The 21,530-nt window shown below is 51.6% G+C and overlaps 2 protein-coding genes across 5 annotated transcripts; one reads left to right on the forward strand and one right to left on the reverse strand.

The window, feature by feature from the left end:
• The first annotated feature begins 120 nt into the window (after positions 1 to 120).
• On the forward strand, positions 121 to 4,927 carry CUNH22orf23 (chromosome unknown C22orf23 homolog). Its single transcript, XM_026072470.1, has 7 exons — positions 121 to 172; positions 497 to 617; positions 1,092 to 1,154; positions 1,689 to 1,877; positions 2,347 to 2,481; positions 3,684 to 3,784; positions 4,085 to 4,927. The coding sequence occupies exons 2-7, from the start codon at positions 506 to 508 to the stop codon at positions 4,187 to 4,189; spliced, it is 705 nt and encodes a 234-aa protein (XP_025928255.1). The 5' UTR covers positions 121 to 172; positions 497 to 505; the 3' UTR covers positions 4,190 to 4,927.
• Positions 4,928 to 4,990: 63 nt separating this feature from the next.
• On the reverse strand, positions 4,991 to 21,269 carry MICALL1 (MICAL like 1). Of its 4 annotated transcripts, XM_026072465.1 has the most exons (16): positions 21,221 to 21,261; positions 21,021 to 21,097; positions 19,197 to 19,338; positions 17,772 to 17,875; positions 16,856 to 16,992; positions 14,002 to 14,576; positions 13,408 to 13,471; positions 11,879 to 12,264; positions 11,054 to 11,532; positions 10,232 to 10,366; positions 9,728 to 9,854; positions 9,277 to 9,367; positions 8,798 to 8,871; positions 8,319 to 8,433; positions 7,270 to 7,316; positions 4,991 to 6,965 (listed from the first exon to the last, which is right to left on the reverse strand). In XM_026072465.1, the coding sequence occupies exons 3-16, from the start codon at positions 19,279 to 19,281 to the stop codon at positions 6,844 to 6,846; spliced, it is 2,541 nt and encodes an 846-aa protein (XP_025928250.1). In that variant the 5' UTR covers positions 19,282 to 19,338; positions 21,021 to 21,097; positions 21,221 to 21,261; the 3' UTR covers positions 4,991 to 6,843. The 4 variants fall into 4 exon arrangements, with proteins under 4 accessions (XP_025928250.1, XP_025928249.1, XP_025928253.1 ...); XM_026072464.1 differs by lacking the exon at positions 21,021 to 21,097 and having other exon boundaries at positions 21,221 to 21,269; XM_026072468.1 differs by lacking the exons at positions 13,408 to 13,471; positions 14,002 to 14,576; positions 21,021 to 21,097 and having other exon boundaries at positions 21,221 to 21,269.
• Between the last annotated feature and the right edge of the window lie 261 nt (positions 21,270 to 21,530).

Here is a 21,530-nt window from a genome sequence, read left to right on the forward strand (position 1 = left end):
CGCCCCGCCTCGCCCCGCGCGTCACCTCCCTCGCGCCCCGATCCGGGGCCGCCCCGCCCGCGCGTCGCCATGGAGACAGGAAGATTTTATTTATTTATTTGTTTGTTTACTTTAATTGGCTCCGTGGGCTTCTTCTCCTGTGACGTCAGGCGGGTCACGCCTCGGAGGGAAGGTGAGCAGGGAGCCTGAGGGCCCGGTGGGGTGGGGGAGCCTCGGGGGCAGCGCCTGTGACGTCACACGTCACCACAGTCCCTGGAAGGGCAGCGCCTGTGACGTCACTTGTTGCCGTGGCTCCTGGGATGCTGCCAGAGTCCCCCGGGGTGCAGAGCATAGCGGGTTGCAGGTGCCACAGGTGTGGGTGGGTATTTGGGCAGCAGAGGCCGTGCGATGGGATACTGAACGGCTGGGGCCAGCAGCAAGTTGATGCCGTTGGGGGTTGGGTTGGGCCACGAGCCATGGGGGACATTTGGTGGCTTTGTCTCGCTGCTGTTCTCAGGGCTTCACAATGTCGTCCCAAGAAGGAAGAAGGTCAGCACCAGCTGCGGCCAAAGGAGCTCACTTCTGGCACCCTCCCGGGACAGCTCAGTACAGCCGGGAAACCCAGGAGCTGCTGAAAGGTAACGAGGGGCCTGAAAGAAGTGAAGAACTGGAGTAAGCACCAGCACCCTACGCCTCCTGCTGCGCTTCCTGTCTCTCCAGCTTCTGTCCTGACTTTGTGTGCCACACACATCACTGTAGCATTTGGCTCTGGTTATTACTGCTTCTATATAGCAACTGTGTGGCCAGTTTCGAAAAGAAAATCTTTCCTGAAATAAAACACTACACCTAGTTCTTCCCCGGAGGGAGAGCTGAGAGAGAACCACACAGAGCAGATGCTAGACATGTCACTGAACATATCTACATTTGAATGTCCTGGTGCGATGTTTCTGAAATTGCAAAATAATTTGATCTCCCCCTTTTGGATTTTGATTTGTAAGTAGAGATTTTCCCCAGGGCTGATTTACCAAGCCAGTCCACCTGTCCTAGCTGCTAAAGGTGAATAGTGGAGCCCTCTCAGGCTGTGGTCTTCACAGATACACTGTGTTTTTCAGCAATGATGGATGAGTCCAAGCTTACAAGTTTCCAGAGGAGGCACCTGATGGACTGCGTGAAACGTGAGTAATATCCATCTTGATCTCCACCCTTTGCTGTTGAGTTTGTGTTGCTTACCATGAGACAGAGAGCATTGGCCTACAGACTACTTGGATGGTCAAGAAACAAATGAATGGGCAGTACCTGGGAGGAAATCATGTTCTTGTCAGCATTGGGTCCCACCTAACTCTCCTGATCTCTGTTTTCATACATTGTAGTGGAAACTGTTCTCATACAGAAAACTGTCCAACCTCCGCCTGCCTCTTCCTCTCACTGCCTTACTTTTGCCTTTAAAATAGCGGTATAGCTGCCTCTGACGTTGTACTGGGCGAGGTGTCCCCAAGGGTCTATCCAGGGAATGAAACATAATGGTGGGACTTCAACCAGTCTTTCTCGTGTCAGTATGAACCAATAACCAGGTAAGACATCTATGGTACCTGGGATCTTTGCTCACTGTACTCCAGTGGATCACTAGACAGACCTTCTGCTGGTCCAGGGCCGTCAAGCCATAGGCTCCTCTGTGTTTGACTTAGCAATATTTTCCCTTTGATCTCCAGGAGGAGATACCCTGCCCCTCCAGTGCAACCCCACATGCAGCAAACACCCACAGCCTGCAGAGACTGCCTTCTCTCCCCCAAAGCTTTGTCTGCCAGGCAGGCTTCCAGCTAAACCACATCTTCGACCTGCCAAGATCTGCCAGGCAGGAGATGCCTATACCCGAGAGAAATTCAAGCCACAGGCAAGGCGTAAGTCAGAAAACATCACTAATAAATAAATCCTGCTGCCCAGTCCCTTACATCCATGTGCTGTTTGCAATCTCAGCAACCTTTGGGGGATTTCTTAATTGCTCTTCATCCTCACACTGTCTCCAAAGATGCATAAAAAGAGAGCTCTGAGGGAACATCTCCTGTAAATGCTCATTGACTTCTGCCTGCTGGCTAGGAGAATGATAGGTGATAGGAACTCATGTAATCCTTGCCTAAGAAGGGAGTACTATGTATTTTTCTAGTTTATAAATGTTAATCAGACCTTTGATGTCAGTTTGGTTTACTCTTCACCACAAGTACATCTGTGTAGTGCTGTGCGATTCAGTCTGGGGATGAGCTATCATTAACATAATGCTTCTTCTGCCATCATTTGGAGAGAAGCAATGTGGCCAGTCTCCTTCCTGAGGAGAAAGGCTGCTAATGATTTTCTTTTCTTTGGCATTCACAGGAGATTTGGAAAAGGAGAAGCAAAGGCTCCAAAATATCTTGGCGACAGGGAAGGATGTGGTGGAGCACAAAGTGAAGCAGACACTGGTTCAGACAAAGGAAGAGGAGACACCTGAGGTTGACCGGTTTGAAGAATGTATGTAAAGGATGCTAGAGTGAGGCACATGGGGAAGCCTGGGAACTCAGCAGCCTCTAAGAGCTGGGGTAGCAGACCGTGTAGCCAGTAATCTGAAGCCCATTGTGGAAGGAGGCACAAAGCCCATTTTCCAAGGGAAAGGACTTTTTGCTGTGATGCTGATCTAGCTTTCCTAGCAGAGTTTATATTGCAAAGATTTGCTGGCAGATTCAAGCTCTCTGGATTGCCCATACAAAATCTACTCTGTTGGCACAGGAATGCCTTAGTGGTTTGCAGGGGTAACCTCGGCAGAAAGCCCAGGTACTGTGGATCCTTTTTCCAACCAGTGTAGCTCCATGTAGACTAGGACTTTTGCCAGCCTGAGTGTGGTTTGGGCTCTGTTTTCTTTCACTCCCAAGTCAGTGCAGTTACACTAGCAAAGCTTAAATATAGAGAAGAATTTTAGGTAGTGATGTACTTTGGCTTACAGAGTCTTCTGGGGTGGCAAAACCCTGCCTTATAACTCTGTGTGCCTGAAACTTCAATGCACGTGTGTACCCCAGCTAGCTCTTCCTTAACAAGGGCAGCACAAAGAATGACAACACTCAAATAATGCGTTTGCAAGGGGTGGTTTGGTCTCTGATGCAGGGAAACCAGTGTGGTTGGCTTCACATATGCTTTGGCTGCTATAAAACTTGTCTCAGACTCACTGTTGTCCTTGACACATCTAAAGTACTCATGTGCTGTGCTGTGTCAGGTGTTGGTCCAGGAACTGGCTGCAGGTCTGTGCTGCAAAAAAGCAGCTAAAGTGCTTCTGTGCTTGAGCTAGTCCTGCGACCAAATATGGTTGTGGTTACTTGGTGCTGCACTTCAACTAATGAACATCAACAGATTCAAGCAGATTGTCTCCATGCACAGACTGGATAAAATGCCTGCAAGCAACAGTGTTGTCTGTATGAAGAAAACTAGAAAGTTACTGTTCTGGCAAGGTGGAGAAAGGGGCTAGGGGCATGGGGGAAGTATTCCTGTTACGTAAAGGACTGCTGAGATATTTTGGTGACATGGGCAAGATAATTGTTAGAGCAGATATCACCCTTCCCCTGGTGGGACCTCCATTGCAGTGAAGCTAGTAAGTTGGGGGTTCAGAGCTAAACAGAAAGGTGTTTGCTTGCCTTTTGGCTGAATCCTGTTTGCACAGCATTTTCTCTTCTCCTTGGGCTTAGTGGTGAACGAAGTTCAGGAGAGGAAGGAGTTCCTGGCAGAGATGGAAGCTTTAGGACAGGGCAAGAAGTATCGAGGGATTGTCCTCACTGAAATCTCGCAGGTACGTGAGGGCCCTGGGGACATTGGCAATACAGCATGTCGAGGGACTCCCTGGTGTTAGAAATCTTAGCCCTCTGATAAGCAAGTGGGGAGGGAGGGGCAGAGAGCTGAGTGTTCTCTTTCATGGCATGGGACAGGAGTGAATTTAGGGGATGGGAGGAAGAGAAGGTTTCACCTTTTCTTTCCATGTCTGCATGTAACTTAATCTAGGGAAGAAGAACCTTTGTTCTTGGGTTTGGCAAAAAAAAGTAAGTGCTCCTGGCATTCTCACCACTCAGCCCTTTCCCTTTGCGCTTTGCAGAAACTGTGGGAGATGGAGATGATTGACAAGAAGAGAAGTGAGGAAATGAGAGAGATCACAACAAAAGACTTTCCCATTGGGAACAAATCTGATTCCCATGGCTAGGCCCAGAAAAAACACCAGAACAATTTGGTCCCACCTCTTCTTCCCTTACCATCAGAGTCTCAAGGGCTGGTCTGTGCTTGTTCATTTCTCAAGGATCCCCTTGAAGAGGGGGCAGTACCACCTGCTGCCTAAAGCCAGAAGGCAGGAACAATTTATGCACAGCTGGTGACAGAAGAAAGTTGTTGTAAAATCCTACCCACGCACCAGATCCCTTCTGCAAGGGGAAGTCTTGCTCAACAATATTAAGGAGATGAAAACATACAGGAGTAGACTTTATGACAAAGCAGAGCCTCCTTTTGGCTGTGCAATGCTGCAGAGCACAACAATTCACAGAGAAAAAAATGTCACGCCTTTTTTCCATTCAACCCAAAGCCTGGAGGTTTCTAGTTACAGTAAGATGCTAACATGAGTGTTACTGTCTACATCTATGACCTACTTCTGTCTGCATGTCTCTGGGAATGGCTGTGCTGGCAGGTGGCAGGGAAGAAGATGCACTGAGTGGCCTCACACAAACACAATACACAGCTTCTAATATTACTGTACTTCAGAGTGATTGTGTGCATCAGCAAACTACTCAGCAACAGTTAAAATAGGCAGGTGCTCAGGAACACAGCTGCGCTGAGAAGGGAGAGGCAATTTCAGCTCAGGGCTTTCTGCTCTTGCTATGTGCAGGCTCGCTGTGGTTTTCTTGGTTTTATCTGCTTTTTAGTAATACTTTGTCAACCACTCCCCAAAGCCAGGCAGCACACCCTGTCCCTGCAACAGCGTGAGTGCAGAAAGGAATAAAAACCTAAGCCATGATCAGTTTTTAACTCCAAGGTTTCTTTTATTTCTGCTCAGGTGAATGGAAATCACAGAGTTAGTACAGTGTAACTTACAAATCAAAGTTCTGACCAGGAGCGAGGCCAAGGGGGATCAGGTTGCAGCAATCCCGATGGCCTTTGGCAACGGTGACATGACAGCAGGCTCCGAAGCGAATTTGCTTCTTGGAGAAGACTTGTGCTTTGGGATCTCTCCTTCCCTACCACTGCTCCTGATCAGCTAGCTGGGGTATGGCAAGAGTGAAATGGCATCACCAGCGTGGGGCTGAGCTTGCCAGCTCCCACCCATCAGGGCCACGCTGGGACTGAGGTGAAGTTCAGGTCCCTCAGGTTTGGGGAAACAGGGATCCCTTTCTAGAATGCTACACCAGCCATGCTGCAAGGCACTGCTCTAAGGGAGAGTGTTTTGGATAAAGCCTGTTGGATTTTTAGAAGGGACTGCAGCAGTTTGCTCGGGGCTGGTATTTCTAATTTGCTAACGAGAAGGCATGACAAACAGCTGACCAAACAAACAGCCATGAAACTCAGTGTCTAATTCAGACTGATTGAACAACTCAATAAATAGCTCCTCGCCTTGGAGGAGAAGGCAGGAAACAAAAGAAAAAGGAAGGAAGAAGGGATGGCTGGAAGAATACCATTCCCCCATTCCTTCCTCCAACATACACACACACACGTGCGCGCACGCACACACACATGACAAATAAAATAAGGGTTTAAAAAATTTTGGGTGGGTTTGAATTCATCTAGTAAAGGAGGTGTAAAAAATAACCAGCCAACCCCTTGTTGCACACCTTTAAAGTATATACAGACAAAGCTGGGGAAAGGACAGTTGTGACCCGTGACCCTTTCCCCAGCTGCTCAAGGGTGGCAATGGTGAGCAGGGGCACAAGCTGCCCCTTGCCGGCACTAAGTAAATCTTGCGCTTTTCTGCCCTTTTCTGGAAAAGGAATGTTCCTCCCTCCCCATAAAGGCAGCAGAGTCAGTCTGTTTAGCAGCAGCAGGGGGGGGTAAGATGTCCTGAGTAGGGTGTATAGGCCACATCCTAGCAGAAGTACATTATCCCCTTGGGTCCTCTTAGCCTTCTAATGGAGTTTGCMCAGCCCTGGCACTGGAGGGAGAAAAATCTTCAGTGGGAGGGGAAATCTCAAAATAAATAGGGCACCAGTTTGTTTTTTTTTTGGCTATGTCTCTAGGACCTTGTGATGTGGGAGTGTTTTTTTTAACATTTTAGTTTAGGCCAGTAAAACCCAAAGAATCCTGCTTCTAAGGTCAGAGTTTTCTCCTAAAGTTAAAATTGGGACAGGAAAGAGACAAGAGCGGGAGGGCAAGGAGGGACAGTCAGGCCCAGTTCCCTCCTGGTGGGGGTTGGAGGCACATAGAACTGTCACAGTTAGAGCGGAGGAAAGGGAGGGGGGCAGTTAGTGCAAGTTTTCCCACAAACACCAAACTCCTTGGCTTACTTCTCAGTTAATAACAGAAACACACAACAGGGTAACATTTCTGAAAAGCTAATCCATCTTCTCCCCACCTTGTTAGCAAGGCTTTGCAGAGGGGAAGGAGCACTGTCACTCTCCTCCGCTGGACCCCTCCACAGCCTCAGAAAGGGGAGCACTGTGGTCAGACTCCCCTGCTCCGGGCAGAGGGCTGGTGGCTCCCCGGGGAGGCGTCAGCTCCGGTGCCTAGGGAGGGAGCGATGGGGGAGAGGCGCAGCTTCTGGAGAGATGTGAGGAGAGTGGAGGGACACAAGCCCTTCCTGACAGGTCTCCCAGCCAGCTGCAGGGACCGCAGGGCAGTCGGACAGCACATCCCTCCCACTGCTGGCATTCCCCTGCTCTAGCTCTTCTCCTTGGACGACTTGCTCTTGGAGTCATGCTTGTTGCCCAGCAGCTTAAGCACCTTCATGGGCTTGAATTTGCCTTTCTTCTTGCTCTCAGCCTCAGTCTCCTTGTGAAATTCTGGGGTTGCAAAATGGGGTTGTTACTATGTGATGCTGATGGTTGTACACACACACATACATGACAACAGAGGCAGAGGTGAAAGCAATGAATCAAAGCTCTCCACTGCATGCACACTTGTTTCTGTGACAACAGGACTGCAYAGCATGACTGTGCCCCAAAACTTAATGGCCCTACAGGAAAGGCTCCAGAGGCTGCAGAGCACAATCTCTCCTTCTGCACAAAATCTGATGAATGGTTAATGCTGCCCCTCGCTGGGGTCTGCAGCAAAATCATAACTAAAACCTTCCTGATCATTTCTTACCTTTCTTTTTAATCATGGCTTCTAGCATTTTATCTTCCTCCTCTTCCCTGAAAGAAACAGTGGGAAATAGGTCAGCAATTCTGCCCTAAAAACAGCTGCTGTATTGTTTAAAGCTAGAGAACCTCCTACTTATAAGCCACAGAGGGGCGGATCCACTACTGTCTCGCGAGCCTTTGCTGCTATGAAGGTCAATCCCACATACTGTAAATGCTGCCCTGTCTTTCCCACACAAGCCATTCAAAGAGAAAAAGACTGGGAAGCCTGGGAAAGACCTGTCAGCAACAGGGACATTTTGGGACACCCCCTGCGAAGGTGTGCTCTCTCCCCCTCAACCTGACCTCCCCATAAACAGCACGTAGACAGGGGCTAATTGAGCATGCGCCAACTAAGACCTGTCTAGCATGCAAATGTGACTATGAGTCAATCATCTCCCCCCCATAAATAGGGGGCAGCCCAGAGCCCATTGAGCTCTTCTGCACAGCAGCAGGCTGCACTGCAGAACCTCCTCTTGAGCAGGGACGCCTTTCAAGGTTACTCCTCGAGATTGAGAGATTCCTTACCCACGACAGATCCTCAGTAAGTGATGAATAGCATGCTGAAACTTTGCAAACTTCATGAAACTTTGCTAAATTATATCTCTGATTGATTGTGCACATAATCCCTCAGACATAAACCGTTGACCAAGTCTGAGACTAGGATCGGATCCAGCCACACCTAGCCTCCTTGCAGGAGGAGTTCGGAAAGCAAGTGGGTCCATTCTGAACCTCATGACTCAATGGGAGGGTCTCCTTTGCACTTGCATCTGACCCTGTCCTTCATGCAGTAAATAACCGAGTGAACCTCGCCAATTGAATCTCATTAAATCATTCTTATTTATGGCTGAACTTTGTTAAGTCACTATCTTAAGTCACTGCAGTAAACATAGTGCTGCTTCTCTCTTACAAATGAAGTGCATCACTCATCTGCGACACCCCCACATGCAGCTCAAGTGGCACAGGGTCAGAAGGGCCATTCCCTTCCCCTCTTCCCCAGCTCATCTCACTCCTCACCTCTGCCGGTCCTCATCCAGGCAGTTCACGATGGCATTCCTCTGCTCAATGATGGTCACCAGCTCCTGCATCAGCACCTTCTCCCTCACTCGGTCCTCATCAGTCCAGTCTTTCTCTACCCACCCGAGCCCCCAAAGAAGGACAGGCAATTAAATGACTGAAGGAGCTCTGAATTTGGCACTGGCGCTTGAGCCAGTCACCTGCAAAAGCAATCCCCTTCTATTCTATCGTGCTGCAGGGCCAGCTGGGCTAGGGGTGGTGTGAAGGGACAACCCAGTACTTGGCATCCATGGGGCAAAGGGAACATCTCCCTGCCCAGGGCTGTGGCAGGTGATCAGATGGGGCAGTGTCTCCAAAGTCAGCTGAATGCACTGGCCTCCCTAAAGATCTGGCTCTCTCCTCCAGAGACCTGCCACAACAGAAGGGAGATGAAGTTCCAGGGAAAAATGGGGATAACTACACCCAGAATGATGCTTTACCTGGCTTGTTCAGGAGGCAACGCAGTTCATACTCCACATCTGACTGCCGCTGCTCCAGGTTCTGCTGCTTGAAGCTGCAAGGGAAGGGGACACTGCTGGGAAGCCGTTGCAAGGCTCCAGAGGAGCAGAACATCATCCCACAATACAAGGCGGGCTAGCAAAGAACCACCAAGATCCTGGTCTTATCCTGTATAGCACAAGGGCCAAGCACCCAGGGAGCCTAGCCCCAGCAGGTACCAATCCCAGCTGCTCAAGGCCTTCCTGGAGGAGATGCTGCAGGTGCTCTGGCCATCAGTGACTTGCAGTGTGTCAGTTCTGTTTGGAGACAGAGCAAAGCCTGCCTGCTTGCCCTCTACCCCCAAGTTCTCCAGGCAAGGAGGCCATGTCAGACCCTCCACTGGAAGCATGATTTTGGGAGGGCTGAGATGGGGCTCCCAGCAGCAGGGTCAGCGCCTCCCCCCATGCACACACACACTCACATGTAGATGAGCTCCGATTCGTGGCGCACCAGCATGTGCTTCTCATGGATGAGTTTGAACCAGTCCACCAGCAGGCTGTCCTCAGGACTGTCTGCCAAGCAAAGGGACAATTCAGAGCCATCCCTAGCCCCATATGATCCTGGCACCATGCAGCAGGCTGGGCTCTGCCAAGCCGAGGCAGCCACCTAGAATCAACCCGACCTCAGCTGGCTTCTGAGCCCAAAGAGACCTTCCCTCCTCGCCACYCCCCTTATCATTTCCTCTTGTTTTAGGGAAATTTTCATGTCAAGGGTATGGCTGTGAACTTCCTGGAGCCCAGTGCAGCCACTTGTGCTCCCCTATCCCCAGCATCAACAGGGAGCAAGTCACGGCTGCAATCTGCCCTGCTGGAGACAGGACAGCCCTAGGGTCCATCCTGTCCCACAGTCAAAGGACAGCACAGCCCACGTACCATTCTCGGCACTGCGAAGTTTCTCCTCCAAGGCCACACCGCGGTGCTCCAGCTGGTCCAGCTGGTGTTCAATGGCATCCATCTCCCCATAGATGTCTTCCTCAGGGATGTACTGATCTGTTTGCACCTGCCGAGCCACACAGCAGAGACCTCCTTTCACCATCAACCTCCAGTTTCTAGGGGTAACCCTAAGGCTGGTCTATACTGAGTGGGGGACAAAGGACACTCCACCTAAGAGATGATCGCAAACACCACCCGACCCTGAAATAAAGGGAGACCAGGATGCTGCCATCAATGGAGTCTAGCCTAGACGTCACCCTCCCCACATACAGTTTCATGCTGTGGTCCCTACCTGCTCATGCATCAGTAGGGCACCTATACATCTGCCCCCCCAATGCTGGCTGCATGCCAAGAGGGCAACTCAGGGCTTAGCAACCAGATCTGCAGCCCTGGGGGATGGTATAGAGCTGGCTTTTGCCACCCTGCTCCTGAGGGCCTTTTTACCTTGCGTTTGATCAGTGGGAAACCGTGACCTGGTGCAGGAGGACGCACTGGCTTGGAGCCCTTGGGAGGTTTCTTTGCGGAGGGAGAGGTAGCAGGTGATGGCTTCCGGTTGAAGGGGTTCTCTTTGCAGGAAGACTGGAGCAAGGGACAAAGGGAGATATATGAGGCTCCAGAAAAGCAAAGGGATACAGTATCCCAAGGCTAGGACTCGGCAGACAGCTTCTAGGACGAATATAGCATTGACCTTCATCAGCATCCTAGTCATGGGGCTGTGAGCTGCTGTCCTCCCAGTTTGTTCACTGGACAACAACAAAGCCAGCAGGTCACAACTGTCAGAGGGATGCACCTTCCCCCAAAAGTTCCTCTCTAAAATAGGCATGGCTTTCCATCATCATCATGCACCCCCAAGACAAAGATTTACAGCCCTTGCCACTGAAGCTTATCCCATGTCACTATAGATGCTTGTCCTTGCGTTTGCGATTGCTCCCTCTCTTTCCTAGCTGTGCTAACCTCTCTGGCCTCAGTAATGTTAGTTGACAGCAAGTTCTCCAGCCTCTCTCTCCAGCATGCTGAATTATTTTCCTTCATGGTTCCCTTCCTATTTGCTCTGATTCCACAGCATCCTGCCTCTTCTTTAGCACATGGGGCAAGCAGAGTAAGCTCGGCCACCATTTAACTAGCACACGCCTGCAGGTTGCTTTCAGGGGGTCACATATCAAACCTATGAAGGGCAAGCCCAGCCTTGTGCTCCACACTGTGACCAAGGGATGAAGGGAGGTGAAAAGGACGCAGATATGGATGGGAGGAAAGTCACCATCTCACCTTCAGCTGTGGCTTGGGTGAGAAGGGTGGCTGAGGACTCGCGGCACCCCTATCTGAAGCCAAGAGGATCGGTGTAGGGCTAGCCCCAGCAGGAGGCTTGGGAGGCAGCCGGCTGGGGCTGGTCTTTAAATTGCCAGCAGAGGCACTCCTGTTTGCGTGTGGGGCGCTGGGCTGTGCTTCACCGCTGAAGCTGGTCAGTTCGCTGGAGGAGGAGAAGGAGGAGTTGGTGGAGAGGCTGCCTGGGGCAGCAGGGCTTTCGCTGGAAGAGACACTGGCCAGCGGGGTTTCAGTGCTAGAGGTCTTGGCAGCCGTCGGCGTATGGACAGTGGGCTCGGAGGAGCTTTTGGGCACTGAGGCCTCATCAGCGTCACCCAGCACCTTGGCTGAACTCTCAGAGTTGATGCTCTCGAGGCTGAGGGCTGGAGATGGGGTGGAGGATGATGGCTCGGAGTGCGACAGTCTGGAGATGGGGTGGTGAGCTGCAAAGCAAAGGGAGAGCTCAGGGAGGAAGGGGGCAGCTGGGAGAGAAGGGCAAGTATGTGTTGGAGGTGGGGTGGTGAGCACAAAGGGAACCAGCATCTGGCTTTCTCTTCAGAGAGGGCAGAAGGGACCCTCCAGAGCAAAGGTCTTACCTACAGACCCTCGGTGCTCCAGTGGGGGAGAGAGGATGTGTTTAGCACAAGGCCCAGCACAATTGTCACTGCATAAATGCCTGGCCCACCAGTGTAAGGCAGAGGCTTCTGGGAAGCAGGAGCTCAAAGGGGCTGCACTGGGTTTGAGGAGGTGGGGGCAAGGTTACGTAGGGGTGAGGGTGGGGAAGCTCACCTAGTGGGGAAGCACTGGGGGCTTGTGGAGCTGGTCGCTTCTTCGCCTTTGGGCTGCTGGTGGGGGTGATGCCATACCAGGGGTGGAGGGGCCTGGCAGCAGTCTCACTCTGCTCCTGCTCAGGAGTGCTCTTTTGGGTGGCAGCATTCTCTTCTTCCCTGTCATCCTCCTCCTCAAAGGGATTGTATGGTTTGGGCTCTGCAGCATTAGACCTGCTTTCCTCACTCTTGGCTTTCCCCACCTCTTCCCCATCCTCCTCCTCTGAAGTCCTGCTTGGAGTCTCATGGCTGCTGCCAGGGGGAGGAGGGGGAGCTGGCTTCTTCTTGGGCTCTGCTTGCACTAGGGCCATCCATGGTGGGTCCTTGGCTCTCGCAGCAGCTCCAGTGCTGGGAGAACAACAGAGAGAGAAAGAGAGAGGTGTCAGGGAGCAGAGATGAGCAGGGAGGTCAAGACATGGGAGAAGGACTTAGTCCTCAAGGGAAAGGATGGAGGTAGCAGGATGTCTCCCATATAGGAGCAGGATTCTCATTTGAGGCTGGCCATAGTCTTCTCCAGACACAAACTGCCTTGTTCTCTGTGGTGGGTTGAGGACAAATCTAAGGGCTTGAGGGAAAGGCAGCCCATGTCACTCACACACTGGGCCAAGCACTTTGGTTTCTAAATATTAGTCTCCATCTGCTAAGCAGCAGTAAAGGCTGAGCTTTATGGGGACAGCTGTTCTTCTCTCCCCAACACAGTCTTCCCCAGCAGCAAGGTGACACCATTCACAGACCCAGCTCTGCTCAGCAGGTTGTGAATGGAGTCAGAGCCAAGATTAGATATCTGCCCTCTGCTGTCACATTCACTTCCTACACTTCAAAGGGCCATTTATCACCTTATTGTCCACATCTCCAAGGGACAGATCCTTCTTTGCTAACTCCTGCAGCTGGAAGCACTGTTGCTCCTTTGGGGGCACAGTCCATGGCAAGCAACCCTGTCCCATGGCACAGTGAATCACCGCTCATCAGGAAAGCTGCGGTTACTTTCTGKGTACACCCACTCCTTGGTCACTGCAAACACAAGGTGCAGTGTGTTTGTGCAACCTCTGCCCCAAGAACAGGCAAGAATGAGATCAACACCAGTCCCTGCAGGTTCCTAAGTAACAGCCAGATAGGTGTAAAGGATCCTAATTGTAGCCAAATACCCACAAAGTCCTTGCACTGGATGTTTCCCTGGACAAACCCTCCACAAGGCAGTTGAGTGTCCCCTTTTCAGCAGCCACTGACAGGGCCACTGCAGAAGACACTTGGCAGTCCGTACGCACCCCAGAAACACATTTCCAAAAGTCCCCAAGCTCTTTACAAACCCTAAGGGACAAAGTCTCTCAGAGGTATGGACAAACACAAGTCAGGGAAAAGATCTGATCATGGCCTACACCCTCCCAAGAGGCAGAGACTGGTGGAGGTGGGAAAGTAGTCCACAGCTGAGCTGTCCTCACAGCCCTACCTCACTATGGAGTTTCCAGGTGATCTGCAAACAGAAGGACGTACCGATCAGAGGAGCAGGGTCTCCCTCGGGGTTTTGGGACAGGGGGACTGGGTTCAGGTACCCTACCTAGAAAGACACAGGGTCAGACTGTCACAACACAGAAAGGACATTAGGAAAGAGGTTAAATCAACACAAGGCGCCTCTTACATATCTCCCTGCAGAAGGTGCTGGCTGTTCTCACTCCCTGAAAATCTTGTGGCATTTCCCCCACAGTCGGGGCAATCAGTCTCCTCCAAATACCCCCTTTGTCTTTTTTCCCCACCCCACCCTTGGAGTTGCACCTGGAGAACCAACATGCTCCTCTGCCCCCACTCCTGAAAACTGCTTGAGCACTGCCACCTTCCCTCCACACTGGCCGCACCCTCTGGAAATCTCCACAGAAATACAGGGGAGCAGGCAGGTGTGAAACCTTATGCTGCTCTGTCTGCTCCAGGGACAACTGGTAGATGAAGGCTCAGTGACTGAGCCTGAGATTAATTGGAGGCAGAAGGGTGTCAGGCTGCAGAGAAGGAAAGAAACTCATCCAACCTGCAGCTGACTGCCTTGGCTGCTGTGGAAGTGGGCAATACCCCTGTGCTGCCATTGTGCTCTCTCACCGTTCACCATGCCAGGCCCACACTCGCTGGCCTCGCTCTGGATGGTGGATCTGGGCCGTGGGACAGGGTGAGAGGTTGGAGGGGAGAGGGTTGACGGATCCGTGGCCCTCCTTGGGGCAGGGATTGGCCGAGTGTCTTTGAGTTGTCCATCCAGCGAGCTGGCTTTGTCCTGGCTGGGCACTGAGGGCTTGCTGGGAAGAGGAGGTTTTGGAGGAATTTGGGAGATGGATGTCCCACTTCCTGTGTGGGCAGGAGGCATCCATGTCTCTGCTTTGCTGGGTGAGCTGTCCTTTTCCGCCGCCATCCCCTCTGCAGCCACCTGGGTCTCTGCAGTGTTCTCTGCGGAGTCACTGATGTCCTTCCCCACCTCCGCTCCTATGGGGATTGTGTCCTCACCCACGCTGCCAGCCCCAAATTCAGTTCTTAGCTCTGGCGACTGCCGGTCTGGGCTGGGCCTTCCATCTGCCTTCCTGCTCACAGCCAATTTACCACGATGCYGCATGCACACAAAAGTCCCCGCCTCCGGCCCAGGCTTGTACGACCCTGGGAGCAACGTGCTGGAGCACTCCTTACACCTGCCAACAAGAAGTCAGAGCCCTGTGAGACGAGGGATGCCATCCTGCCTTAAGGGAAAACAAGAGGGCTAAGAAGAAATGCTTGGACTGGCATTTGGGCAATCCCTGTGGGGTGATGAGGGTTAATTCCCACCTCTGTTACTAAATCCTAGCACGATCTTGGGAAAGTCATTCAGGAAAGGAGAGAAACATAAAAACATCACTATGCCACTGTATGAGCCCATGGTGAGCTCATAATTCAAACACTGCGTGCATTTGGGTCCCTCTCTCAGCTCAGAAAGGATATAGTAGACACGGAAGGGCAACAGCTATTATCAGAGCTATGGAGAGGTTTCTGGCCTGAGTAGAATGGGATTTGACTGGCTGGAAAAGACATAGCTGGTGGAGGATATGAGAGAGCACTACGAAATCACAGGCAGCCCTGAGAGCAGGGGAAGGGACTGACCATTCACAGACAAGAACTAGGGAGCACCAACTGAAGTTAGGAAGCAGTTGTTTCAGAACTAGTACAGGCAGGTACTCCCCCTGCAAAGCACAGGAAGGCTACTGGGCTACTTGCTATGATCTTGTGGTGGCCAAGGGTCCAGATAGGTTCAAAAAACTGGCAGATGTATTTGGAAAAAAAAATCCACTGAGAACTAAATAAAATGATAACATTTCTGACTCAAGAACTCCCTCAGCTGGATGCTTGAAGAGCAGTCAAGAGAAGTATTATACATGCCTAGGCTGTTCTTATGCTCACCCTCACAGGTATTGATCATTGGCCCCTATCAAAGACAGGGCTTTAGGCTGGAAGGACCCAGGAATGATCCAGTATGGCCCTTCTTGCACTTACTGTGCCTTGACTATTGAAATGGGGTTAATAACTTTCCCATCCTTCTTCCTCTGCCACATGTTCTTGGATCATCTACAGTTTCCCCACCGAGCCTTTGACTCCTCCCTAATGCAGCCCTCAGATGCCACTGTAACACACAACGCTAGCAACCAAGTCAGCCCTTTTCCACCTGGGAAGGGGGAAAGATAGTATATGTGCAGCAGAGCTGAGGGCAAGGGGCCAATCAAGCACTCCCATGAAAACCAAGATTGTTTCTTCTTGTCTGAATACCTGGCGCTCATAGCAGCTGGCTGCCCTACACTGCAATCAGATAATTTGGGTGAGGAATTCTGCTCTGGATGTCCAGTTGACTGGTATTTACTTTGAAATGCAGAGCAGTAATGTGACGACACAGTGAGGATGAGGAGGAGGGGCATGATGAAACAAAGAGGTAACAAGTTTGGACAAGGGGAAAAAGAGGTTTGTTTTGGTTTTATCTCAGTCAACCCACAGAACGTGCTGCCACAGGACGTTCCCAAGCAAACAGTGCCCATGAATCAGCAGAAAAAAGACAAGGAAAGCACAAGGAGACAAAACATTCAGAATAAAATTACAGGGATCTCGCTGCTAAGTCTGAAAGGCCATGAGCTGTGCCAAGAAACACACTGCACTTCTCCTATTCCTGGCTTATGAGTGTTGTTACACCCACATGCCAAAGCTCCTGCTTTTGACCCAGCTGCAGAGGGAAAGTGTGACAGGCCCCAGCTCAGCACYCATTTTTGATGCTGTGTTTCTATGACACACCCCAGGTTGGCATCACCACAGCAAGGAAAGCAAAGTGAAATGACTTCGCAAGTGCTGCAGGTAAAAACCTGCACCCAGGGAGTAACCACAGAGCAGATAATGTCTAATCTCTTGTTTCTCAGTTTGGTAACAGCTTGCAGCTCTCCACATGCTCCCCTGAGAGCTCAGCATCACCCCAGGCAGTGCTGGAACCTGTATATCCAGTTGAGGCCATGGAGCGTGGGAGGAAGGGGCTCTGCGGGTCTAAGGTCCTGGCTTGGACCTCATGGGAAGAGGAGGGTGCTTGGTAGGAAGGTGGAAGAGCAAAGAGGCAGAACATCCTGGTTATGAGGGTGGGAGAAGCACAAGGGGCTGGGAATCCAGCTCAGTGAAGTGCAGTAGAGCAGGGGAGGCAGGGAGCATGGGGGAGGCAAGAGGCACATGGCTGGACATGAGGAGCTAGTAAGATCCATGGGACAAGGTGCTGGTAGGATGCAGGCAGGCAAATGTACCCTCTTCAGTCTCATTTTGAGGACTGTCATTGAATCCCCTTCCCTTGATGCTCCACATTGTCTAAGGACACGGACACACAAAGATGGGGTCTGGCTGGCTGTGGGCCATGCCAGTTTGCCTGGCAGCGCTGAGGAGAGCAGTCATCCCACCAGGCCTGGCCGCAACATACCTGAAGCATTGGCGGTGGTAGAGCTTGCCCTCTGCCAGGTAGCGCTGGACCAGATGGACGTGCTGCTGGCAGGCCGTGCAGGTACTGCTGAGTGTGGTACGCTGAGACCGCTCTGCTGGGTCCAAGGTGGCATCATCCTGAGACGCAACACAAGGGGAGCTCAGCATAGGGGGCTGCAATCGGCTCCCCGGCCGCCTGCCACAGGGAGCTGTGGGCTCCTCCAGAGCAGCTGCTCTCCCGTGCAAGGCCTGCCTCTGAGCACTTGTGGCACAGCTCAGGAGCTGACCTTGGGGTCTAACAATGCACACACAGCACAGCTGCCCTCGAGTCCAGGCACAGGCAGGCCGCCTCTTCCCAAATTAGAAGGGATCACCTTGATACCCTGTGTATCCCTCCAGAAGGTGCCTTGCCCCTAACTAGAGGCAGGACTGAAGGGATGCAGAAGGACTACGCTAAACCCCAGGCAGCAGGGACCTGAGGGGGAAACCCTCTCTCTTCACAAGACAGGCCAACCCAGATACCTGCTAAACCCTGAATTAAAGGGCTGAGGAGGAAAAAGGCATCTCCTCTGCTCATCTAATCCCACAGCCTGCATTCCTGCTCCCTTCCTCACCCACAGGGTTATTCTCCCTTAGCAGGAGGGCGTTTGTGCCCTCCTTGTGCTCAGGGAACCTTCCAGCACCAATCCCCTCACCCTCTTGCCTGCCACAGACCAATTTTGGTCCACAGACCCCTGGAAAGAAAGTGCTCTCTCAGCTGGGTCCCCCAAGCCACCGATACTAAAAACACCTCTCCTACCTTAAAACACATGGTCAGCCCCCTGTACAGAGCCATCCCACTGTCTCTCTCACCTCCTCAGCCACAGCATGGGGAGGACTGCTGCCTCAGGCTAGCTTTGAATCAAGAAATTAGGTACCTGTGGTGCCGGGGGACTCTCGACCGCAGCCACAGGCTTCTTGTGGGACAGTAGAGGAGGTGACACAGCAGCAGCTGGGCGCTTCATAGGCGGAGGGACTCTGGCTGGAGACAGAGACAGAATGCAAGGAGGATCAGGCACGGACAAGAACGGTGACTCATGCAATGCATGTGGGGGAAGGGGAGGAAAAAAAAATCATCCAGCCTTATGACACAGGACGGGACTTGCCGCTCCTCACACTTCAGTGCCTATTTTAGGGGGAAGAGACACACACGATCTAATAACGGGTTGGCCACGAGGCTGACAGAGAGTCTGGTCCTACTGTAGAACCCCTGCTGTCCTAGGGACACCAGTCTGTCACTGTGATTTAATTTACCCATCGAATGCCACTTGGTTTCCTCATAAATAACTCCCTAAGTAACACTTAAAGTCCAGAGTGCCCTGGCTGGCTGCTACAGTATCACTGTTGCTCACTGGGCCCCAGGGCCCCTGGGGGCTGACAGCAGGTCTGTGAAGCATCCCTTGCCCCTGTCAGGGCTGGCACTCACACACACCAGTCCCCAAAGGGAGTCCTCAGTTGGGCGGTGAGCCTTATTGGAGAAGTGCTTGTGTATAAGTGTGTGGAAGAGGTTTATTTGATGCTGTGGTTGACGTGGTATAACTGGGGAGCACAGCAGAGGAGAGATGAGTTGATTTAAGACGCTCCACTCCTGTTCCCCTCCCCTTATCCTTCAGCCACTTTGAACTTACCAATGCGATAAAAACTACCTGCGGGAGGGGAGTTGCCTACCTAGCTTTCTCCCATTTTAGTGAGTTAAAGCAGATCACAGAGGGGTCTGATACGTTGCAGAGGTGACCAAACCCAAGTGGCAGGAATGCAGCGTGGAGGGAGGAGAAACAAGGTGTTCCTCTTTCAGCGGCACTGAGCTGTTCAGTCATTCCCTACCTCTCGTGAAACCTCACCCTACCCCACTCACCATCTAGGCCCTCCCCAGCAGGATCAGTGAGATCCAGGAGACGCGGCTGCTACCCAGTCCTCTCCCCTTCCCCCCAGACACAGGCAGCTCCAGTTTCCCCACAGAAAGCAGAGAGCATGGGTGCTCTCTCTGTTCACTGACTCCAGAGCCATGAGCCTTTGGACATCTGCCCTCCAAGTTGTGGGTAAATGCTGCTGAACTCCAAAACCACAACACAGAGCTCCTTCCTAGATGCCAGTCTCTCCTCCCACAAAGCCTGATATCTGAACGCAGTGCACTCCATGCACAGAAAAGGAAGCTCTGTAGTGGGAAAAGGAAACTCTGATAAATTCAATGCCCTGGGGATGGAGGGAATACAGTAGACTTCTGTCAGCACATGGCACTGCTGGCTTTCCCTTACAGCCAAATGGGAGCAAGCTGGAAGCCACAGGGGTGGAAGGACACTCACCTTGGCTGGGGTTGTTGAAATGGTTGTAGTACTGAGACACGTAAGTCATGATGCTGAGGCAGTCGGGGACTTTCATGGAGACCATGTCACTGGGATCTAGGAGGGCTGGGATGCCCAGCTCCCGCTCTGCCAATTCAAAGGCCTGCAGGAATGGCAGAGAAAAGTAATAAGGAGAAAAAAATGATGCCCTCTGAAAAATCACATAGAAATCAAGCTGTAAGGCCCTGGGGAAGATTAAGATGTGAACCTAGGGCTTCCCTGACAGACAGAGGCTCCCAGACGTGCTGCCTGACTGTGAAGAAGGCATCAAAGCAAGAGAGCAAATTACTACATTTGCCCTTTCCTCAAAGTCATTTCAGCTGCCTGTGCCCTGCAGCTCCTACTCAAGTGATCTTGGCATTCCGCACCAGGATGGGGAAGGTGACTCTCAGCAGGTCTCAGCACTGAAAAGGCAGTGTCTTTTCAACCTGTGAATTGGGCACAATACCAGAGCCCTCAAGCAACAGCCTGGCAGAGCCTTGGCTAGCACTGTGAAGGGGCCAGGGCTGGCAGGTACTTCCAGGTGTTGGCAGTTGACCTGCTCCAGCAGTATGGTCAAACACCAGCTTTGCTAAGCAGTGTCCTTGCCTACCCCAAATGCTGAGCCCACAGAAACCCAGACCCTGCTTGACCTTTCAGGCTCTGGGGTGCCAGGTCCTCCCCTCCTGCCATTAATGCCAAGGGGACTCCAAGCATCCCTGCTCAAGAACCAGCAGCTTGCCACACACAAGACACTTTATGCTTCTTGTCACAAGGTTACTGTCATTTCTGCTTGCTGAGACACAGGAGGGCAACACAAGTCCTGCAATTACATGCATGACTGCTTGGGAGGAAGGAGTTTGGGAAGAAAATAGCAGTTTAAGTGCTTCCTACTTAGCAGTGTATGTGGGTTATTGGCAACACAAAAACACTGACCATCCTTTGGTTGTGCTGAGGGCAGTGTACCCAACCACAGTGATCTCTGAGGGAGGGGGGCAGTGAGATTGTGGCAGGGACTGAGGAGAAAGTGAGGTAGGAGGGGACAGGAGTGGTGTAAATGGCAGGATATCAGATGCAGGACACTTTGGTAGTAGGTGAAGACCAAAGGCCTCCAGGGCACAGGATGCTGTGCAGGGTGTGGGATGTAAAGAAAGTGAATGTTAGGGATATGCAGTAATTGGGGGTGTAAATGCCCACTGTGGACACCCAGCTGTGCCCAGCCTGACTTTGAGCAGGTCGCTTGGACAAGCCTTTCTGGTCACAAGACTGCAAATGGCAAGGAGCAATGAGTGACCCCAGCATAGGCAAGAAATCATTGTGTGGCTCTCGAACAGGAAAAGATAGCTGCTAACAGTTGAAAGGGGCCAACTGATCACTGAAAGGACCCACATGGAAAGCCCTAAACCTGAAAACCCAAATGACCTAGCTCAGCTTCCCCTGGGAAGGTGGGCCTGCTGAAGATGACCTAAGTCTCTCCACTGAGTCCCAGATGGAGATGGGGCAATTAGGTCTTTCTTTCAGCAAAGAAAGAGGCAACTGCTGCTTTATCCCACTCTTAGCCCCTGGTCTTGGGTGTCTTCCTAGTCTCTGCTGCCTGCTTATGCTGTTGGCTCCAACTGCCCCAACCAGCAGGGGAACATCACAGACCAGCTGAGGTTCAGTGCCACCTTCCTTTCTGCTTGGGCCTGGAGTCACATTAGCTTCCTGCTTCCACTGCCTGGCAAGTGCGGAACAGCTGAGATCAAGATGTTGCACCATTTTAACCTTCCTTTGAGATGTCGTCTTGGCAACTACCAGGATAACCACCTTATCTTCTCTTCAGTGCAGGCTGGAAGCTGATGTTTCAGATTCCCTCATGTTTCCAGAGAAGTTCCTGCCTGTCACTTACAAACATAGATTTTTTCTCACCCTCTTCCCACTGTCAAGTCCTCCCACATCACATGACCTCCATCATTTCATTTCTCATGTCCCTCTTCCCTTCTCTGCATGGTACAACAGGAACTTACCAAGCGGTTGTTCTCATAGACATCATCCTTGGAGAGAGAATCAAAGTCTCTGGAGAGAAAGCACAGACAAGCAACATGAGATGGGGAGGAAGAGTGTCACACACACACAGGGTCTCAGGACAGCCAACCTTCCTGGGGGGTTGCAACAACTCAATATGTAAGATCCTAGATAATCAAAACCTTGGTAAAATAGATTTCAGACTGTAAAGGGGCAAAGAAACCAAAGGGAAATAATAATTAAAAAAAAAGAAAGCCAGGTCCATACAGGTGGTGGCCAGGAAATTAAAACATCATTCTCAGCTCTCATAAC

The sequence above is a fragment of the Apteryx rowi genome, unplaced genomic scaffold (assembly GCF_003343035.1).
Source record: "Apteryx rowi isolate R43461 unplaced genomic scaffold, aptRow1 scaffold_343, whole genome shotgun sequence".
NCBI lineage: Eukaryota > Metazoa > Chordata > Aves > Apterygiformes > Apterygidae > Apteryx > Apteryx rowi.

What these genes read in the sequence shown, in the direction of transcription:
- CUNH22orf23 (XM_026072470.1), top strand. Translation starts at nt 506, where the DNA reads ATGTCGTCCCAAGAAGGAAGAAGGTCAGCACCAGCTGCGGCCAAAGGA. An exon ending in AACCCAGGAGCTGCTGAAAG is followed by an intron (nt 618 to 1,091) that starts GTAACGAGGGGC and finishes TGTGTTTTTCAG; the next exon opens with CAATGATGGATGAGTCCAAG. An exon ending in CCTGATGGACTGCGTGAAAC is followed by an intron (nt 1,155 to 1,688) that starts GTGAGTAATATC and finishes TTTGATCTCCAG; the next exon opens with GAGGAGATACCCTGCCCCTC.